The 7,500-nt window shown below is 45.0% G+C and overlaps 1 protein-coding gene across 1 annotated transcript in view; it reads left to right on the top strand.

Moving 5' to 3' along the window:
• Positions 1–7,500, top strand: part of LOC134071480 (protein diaphanous homolog 3-like) — a 234,257-nt gene that overhangs the window by 86,903 nt on the left and 139,854 nt on the right. Inside the window, exons 6-7 of the mRNA XM_062528214.1 lie at positions 4,922–4,996; positions 6,129–6,198. Of these exons, the coding sequence (XP_062384198.1) occupies positions 4,922–4,996; positions 6,129–6,198 (145 nt within the window). The remainder of the gene's footprint in view (positions 1–4,921; positions 4,997–6,128; positions 6,199–7,500) is intronic.

Raw genomic sequence — 7,500 nt, forward strand, 5'->3', positions numbered from 1 at the left:
ACAGTCTCTGCTTTACCTCATGTTGGCAAGTCCTTTATGCATTTCTGAGCAGCACCATGGAGTCTTCCCTTTTCATTTATTTTTCATTTTGTCCACCCTCCTCTCCTACCACTGCACTGTTAGGCCATTTCCACCTTACCCACTCTCCTCTTTGTCCTCTCCTCTCTGTCCTCTCCTCTCTCTCCTCTCTCTCTCCTCTCTCCTCTCTCTCTCCTCTCTCCTCTCTGTCCTCTCCTCTCTCTCTTCTCTCCTCTCCTCTTCTCTTCCATTCCAGCTACATTCCACCTTTCTGTTGATCCATCTGTCTATCTGTCAGTCTGTCTGTCTGTCTTTCTCACCCTCCTGCTCTCTCCCGGTCTGAATATTGATCCTCTGCTCCAGGGAAAGGGTCTACATTACACTAGTCTCACATGAAATTGGCTCTTGCCCACAATCCTGAGTTTTCAATTACCACCTCTGTGTCCGCTGCTTTCTGTCTCACCAATGCAAATATGGCTAAATCATGAAGTGAAATAGATTAAAGCTGTGCGAAGCCTAAGCGCAAAGTCAGATATCCTCCTTTCAAGTCGTTATTATGTGTGTGTGTGTGTGTGCAAGGCATAGGGGGATAGGCATAGTCAGCGGGGGATTTATTTGCTTTACACTGTCGAGTCTTAAATGTCCTGAAGACAAGACCCACCATTCACACTCTGGTTTAATGTTTAATGTTCTTTTCCCTTCATCTGAATTATCTGATTGATGTACTATACAAAGGTGCATTTTGCACACAGGCTTCTGCTGAAGGCATTTGTGTCTTGCGTTATAGTTTTATATCCTTTCCAGATATACTGGTTTTGAGTTTCATTTGCACCTATACCTTGCTGCATAGAGTCTTGGGGTCAAGAAGTGTCTACAGTACGTTAGAAATGGCTCAAGACTGAACATGATGTTTCAATTTTCATCACTCACTATTGCGTCTATCCTCTCTCTATCCTCTAGCCATTCTGAATTTCGTCATCTCTGTATCTATTGATTGATCTGTTCATCTGTCCTCATCTATCTGAGCGCATGTCTTTAATGCTGTCTCTTATTCCTAGTATTTTGGTATTATCGTCATCTCCTCCTACCCTCCCTGGCTCTCTCATCCCTGCAAGTCCCCTTGTCTGCAGGGACCGTGGGCTGTTTGCAGGTCAATACCTAACTCTGTAATCGATACTGCATCTCCCGCTCGGCCGAGCGAGCGAGCAATGATGAGGCGCACTTATCAAGCATCCGCATGCCGTTTCCTAGGCCAAGAGCCGCAGTTTGCCCTTCTTCTTCTTCTCTCTCTCTCTCTCTCTCTCCCACTCTCTCTCTCTCTCTCCTTTCTTCTCCCACACCATCCTCCTGGGTCGGCCGTCCGTCCAATCAGGGTCCAGTGCTGCTGCTGCTGCTGCCTCTCTCACACTAGTGCTGCTCAAATATGTTCTGAAGAGTCCCGTCCCGCTCCACAGGCCGAGAGAGAGAGAGAGAGACAGAGAGAAGGAGAGAGAGAGAGAGAGAGAGAGAGGCAGAGAGACAGACAGAAGGAGAGAGAGGGGGGGGGGGGCATGCTGCTGATAGCTGTTTCATTAGGAAGAAAAGAGGATGTGTTTGAGGGAAAGAGAAAGAGAGGCACACTCGCCATTTCCTCCTTCTCTTGTACCCCTTTCCTTGTTTTGCACTGGAATGGAGGATGTGGAATGGAGGGTGTTGCAATGTTGAAATGTTGCATCGGTCATCCCAAATCAACAAATGCATAGCCTGGTTAGGTGCAGGTAGATTGCAGGAACAAACAAGAGCAATAACTAGAAAAGCACTCAGAGATCGCAGACCTCCGCCTGTATTGTTCTTCCTAGGTTGTCATACATTTGAACTATTCAGATTGCCACCACGTGGCCATAACATGCCATTACACCACTAAGCGAAACACATAAACGGCTCCGGAATCCCAACGGAATTACGGATCACTTCCAAAATGTAATCGTTTCTTCCTTGGGTCATGCCTGACATTTGCTGAATTTCAGCGAAATTCATCCATTACTTTTTGAGTTATCTTGCTAACAGACAGACAGACAGACAGACAAACAGACAACAGAGAAACAAACAAACAAGCAAACACCGGTCCCCGATGAAAACATAACCTCCTTGGCGGAGGTAATAAGAACACTCTACCGCACACTATTGACTTAACTCTATTTTGATCGGACCAAGCATCACGTTTTGCATACATACTGTAGCCCTCAGGTTCGTCACATTGGTCATATTAATGTTTCCCTTGCGCAGACTGTCTCCAGTGGATTGATTGACCGACTAATCAATCGATTGATTGATTTGGTGTATATTTAGTCATGGGTCCCTGGTTGCATCTCCTAGGCCCATTTACTTTCTTTCAAGGTAGACATTTGTCCTTGAGGATGTTAAATGAAGCAAACGGTTTAGATGTGGAAATTATTAGTCATTTTGCATTTTCTCTCATTCTCAAATGTCATGGATCGCCTGTTTACCCTATTAAATTGTTATTTATTTTGCCTCTTTAAGTCATATATGCAGGTCACGCATTTTGAAACTCACCGAGCGTGCAGTCTTGCTAAGGACATATGGTCAGAAAAGTGAAGCCATGGAGAGAGAAAGTCAGAGAAGGATAAATCTCATTTTGAGCTCATCACTGAGTGATGGAGGCCATTTTGAGGCGATGTGATGAGTTGCAGGCTGGACGAGTGCTCTCAGGGCCGGGAAAGTGAGGGCCTTAAAGATTCACCGAGAGCCCCAGACTGGCCGCATATGAATGATCCACATTACCACCCCGAAGCACATCACTCTCCCACTCTCGTCTATGAAACTCTACTCAACCCTCAACCACCCACCCCTTTTTAATGGTATTCAGGACGTGAAATGATTTCTCCTCCACAATATTCATAATACACAGCCGACGCTGTCTATTTCTATTTATTATCCATGCCGAAGTCTAAACTCTCATACGCACTACTACTCCTTTGCATTCACAGTGCATACACACGTACATGTGAGCCATCAATGTTTTAGTGTCCATATAGCTAGAGCAGGCATGCTGCTAAGCATACTGCCTACAGTAATTTCCCGCATATAAGCCGCATTGTGTATAAGCCGCAGGACAGTGTTTTAGCAAGTTAAAAGAAACAAAACCATATAAACACCATATTAACTGCCCCCCTGTATAAACCTCATAGCTGAAGAAAATGTGCAAAATCAATGTATAAGCCGCGGCTAATAGTCGGGAAATTACGGTAATGCAAACTGCACCTGTGGCTCGTGCACCTAGATCGCTATCAGTTCATTTCTCTTGAGCAGAATCCTCCTCTCTCCCCTCCTCTTTTTTTTTGTGTCATTTAGACCTAGCTCATGCCTAAAATGGCACATTTCCCTCCTTTATCCCTCTGTGCTTTGCCTCCCTCTCATGACGGCAGCTGGTCCTCAGAGTGCCATCTTGGCCCGCTGGTCAATTCGCGCTGGTAATTCCACCTCTGAATGGCTCGTACGCTTCTTGACACTCGGCTGCTGAAAATTGGTTATTGATGATTTCGGCACTTCCACATACGGAGAGTAATTTTATCAAGCCCCCGTGAACAGGACGTTTGATTTCTACGACCACACACGCACGCACGCACACACACACACACACACACACACACACACACACACGCTTAATGACGTGTTGGAGTGTGCATAGCACACATGCACTCACTCTTACATGGTAAGTGGTGTGACGAGTGATTCCACAGTGAAATGGGAGCATGGGTTGTTATCTTGAAGTAGCTGAAACAAATCACGTTCTGTGCTTTCCGACTGGCACACTCCATCTTTGCTCCTCAGTACTTACTGTATTATGAACTTTGGCAAGATACGCGTGTGCTTTTTTGGGATTGTTTTAAGACAGCTTTTGTGCATGGTTTTCCTTGTTTCGGTGTGTGTGTGTGTGTGTGTGTGTGTGTTGTGTATTATAGGCATTGCGTCTGTGTTTTAGTTTGTTAGCTGTTGTCTGAGAATCTGCACAAAGACTTGCTGATTGCATGCGATTGGAGGCTTTGAGTGCCACTCTGTGAGCGTGTCTGCTTGTTTGCCGACTCTTCCTTCCACTTAACCAGCACCATTTTACTACTCTTCATACGCACATCACACACAAGAAGCCAAGAATGAAGACTTTGTAATTGTGTGTGTGTGTGTGTGTGTGTGAGAGAATGATTCATTCTGGTAATTGTGTTTATGAGGAATGTCCCCGGCCAGTTAATCAGAGGCTCAATGGACATCCTCTCACCTCTCGTTACCGCGCCTGTTTAAGTTCACATTAAGCCATTCTCCCGCAAAACAATGGAGCCAAATCAATGGAGATGAGCGGGGCGCGATTGCGTTCGGAGAGGATTAAAAGCAGCATCTTTGCTCTATTAGTTCTCCTTGAGCTCATGGCTCCTGGGAGACGAGACGGCTGCAGGGGCCGACGGGAAGCGGGAGCGATCCGCTGCTGTTTTAATAGTGACACACACACACCAGCCTGGGTCTGATGGATGCCCTCGGCGCCCGTCTGCTCCGCTGTTTTAATAGGAGGACGATGCCCGCAATATGGTCCTTTTTAAATGCTATTAGGGGCGAGTGAAACTGACAAAAGACAACTTTTTTTTCAAAATGGATTCCAGTTGCCCAGAGTTGTTGGGCTTATCATCGCAAGCTCAGCAGCATTGATCACGAAGAGACTGCCCTGGCGGTCATCCACTACTCGCATAACCACAGTTACATTCGCAACTAGCGATCTTTCATTTAATAGTCGAGATATTGATACATGAGCACATAAGGCCCCTATGAATTAAGTTCAAGTTGAATTTATGGACGGTGAAAAGCATGTTCACGCTGATGTTTCCCATGGTTAAATCTGACGGTCTGTTCTCCACAGCTGGGTGCAGAGCTTTGGACATGAAGGACTTGGGTTGCTCCTGGACACCCTGGAGAAGCTCCTCTTCAAGAGACAGTAAGGGGAAAACTACATTACCCAACATTCATTGCATACACTGCTCTGCTCTGTCTGGCCACTCTATTTCCTGTCAGACCACATCACATTTATCAATTTAGCAGATGCTTTTATCTAAAGCCACTTACAAAATGAGGAATAACATTCAAACTACATTGCAAGGGAGACCTTGGGTAACAATACATTTTACTACCTTCTGGTAGTATTTTTTATTAGATTAGATTAAATCTAATCTGAATATAATCTAATAAATACTACTACCAGAGGATGAGATTGCAGAAGTTTAAGTACTAGTCAAAGTGTACTCAAATAAGAGGTTGAGGAAGACGGAGGCAGAAGGAATTAGGAGGGAAGAGAGAAGGATGTGCATAGTAAGCGCCTGTTAGTTGTGTTGCAATGTTGCAATGTATTAAGAGGAGATACTCTAGGAATTGGGGTTTAGAAGTTGGGTCTTTAGAATAGAGTAGAATAGAATAGAATAGAATATATACTTTTTTGATCCCGTGAGGGAAATTCAGTTCTCTGCATTTAACCCAATTTAACCGAATTAGTGAACACAGAGCTTCTTAAAGAAGTCCCTGCTCTGGTAGCACTTGGTAGGTCATTCCATCACTGGAGAACTACAAAAGAAAATAGTCTGTATTGCCGCGTCTGTAGATGGACGATCCTTGGAAGACCACGTCGGCCTAGGGGGAACATCAGCCTTTATGAGAGCATTTGAGTAAGTGGGAGCAGGACCAGCAATCACTTTGTAGGCAAGCATCAGTGACTTGAATTTGATGCGGGCCACGAAGGGTAGCCAATGGAGCTCAGTGAACAGCGGGGCCGCGGTGCCCTTTTCAGTTGATTTAAAACCAGATGTGCTGCTGCGTTCCACACCATCTGCAGCAGTTTCTCCGCACAGGCGATGAGAGGCTCGTGAGGAAAGCCTTGCAGTCATAGACATATATACACATATATCTATGGTTGCAGTAATTATGTTGGTGCAGGCTTGTTGCCATACCTTTTCTCCTCATGCATGCAATCCGCATTACATAGACCACCATACTTTTGTCATGCTCATTTTAAATTCAATTCAATTGCAACATGAACAAACTGACATCGCTCGCTTTCTTTGTTTGTTCTGTTTCAGTCAAGAGAAAGTGGACCGGAAAAGTCAACACAAAGTTATCCAATGCCTCAGAGCCTTCATGAATAACAAGGTAACTTGCATATACCGACACACAGATAAACACATACCCATATCTCAGTTAAATTAAACAGAAGGTCACACTGTTGCTGCCTATTGATTTGCGATTTAAAAAAAAAAAAAAAAAGATCTACTTACATTAAAATTAGGCGACTTATGTGTCAGCATCATCGTCCTCTTATACATAGATGATCAGATCACCCATGTGCTACCCACCCCCACCACAACAACAACAAAAAAAGAAACACACATACACACACTCCCCAGGAGCCAAAGCTTCATGGTTATGTTGAGCGTCGATAAGAGCCCAGCGGAATGAGATGGAGAGTCCCAGTGTGTGTGTGTGTGTGTGTGTGTGTGTGTGTGTGTGTGTGTGTGTGTGTGTGTGTGTGTGTGTGTGTGTGTGTGTGTGTGTGTGTGTGTGTGTGTGTGTGTGTGTGTGTGTGTGTGTGTGTGTGTGTGTGTGTGTGTGTGTGTGTGTGTGTGTGTGTGTGTGTGTGTGTGTGTGAGTGTGTGCCCGTGTCTGTGAACTCGCCAGGATTCCCATGATCTGGGCTCCTGAGCGCCTGTGCGGCGCCTCTAATGATTTGGCCGGCGTCAGAGGAGCGCTCTCAGAAGCAAAAGGGGCCTTGTCTTGATCCAGCGCTCCCTCCTGTGATGCACTAAAACAGCCACGGGTCCATGGATAGATAGATAGATTGATAGATGGATGGATAGTACTGTATGATAATTGCAGAGTCTGTATCATTTTAGGTGCCTGGCAATCACTTCCTGTGCTTTCTAGCAGATGTGTATTATTAACTGCAGCTTGACGCAGGCCTCTGATTATGAGCTCTCCTCAGACGCTAGCGGTGCCACGGCGTGCCGTGCACATTTTTTATTGATCTGATTGATTTTCCTCTGAGGGCCTTGCCACTATTAAGTGGTGTAGTAACAGTCGGATTGTTGGATGTGTCAGTCCTTCAGGGAGTGTGAACGAAACACGTGCTGTAGATCAGCCACATCTGTAGGCGTGCGGGAAAGTGATTTATGAGGTTTCTGAAACGTTCTGAGGCTCTGTCAGTTTCAATATGGGCACGGTTGCTCCGCCGTCCTCTTTGTTAATTGTTTACAGAGATCATCTCAGTTGGCCCAAAACAGACATGTCTCTTTTTCATTTTTGGATGTCATTTCTTGATTAAGTATGTTTTGTTTTTTTTATCTGTTTTTCATTGTTGTGTTGTGTTTTTTTTTTTTCTATCCTTGTTTTAAGTCCCACTTGCCCTGTTAAGTGTGGATGGGCAGCATTTGTTTTAGACCCGATTTCAGTGATATT

Source organism: Sardina pilchardus, chromosome 23 (genome assembly GCF_963854185.1).
Source record: "Sardina pilchardus chromosome 23, fSarPil1.1, whole genome shotgun sequence".
Taxonomy (NCBI): Eukaryota; Metazoa; Chordata; class Actinopteri; order Clupeiformes; family Clupeidae; genus Sardina; species Sardina pilchardus.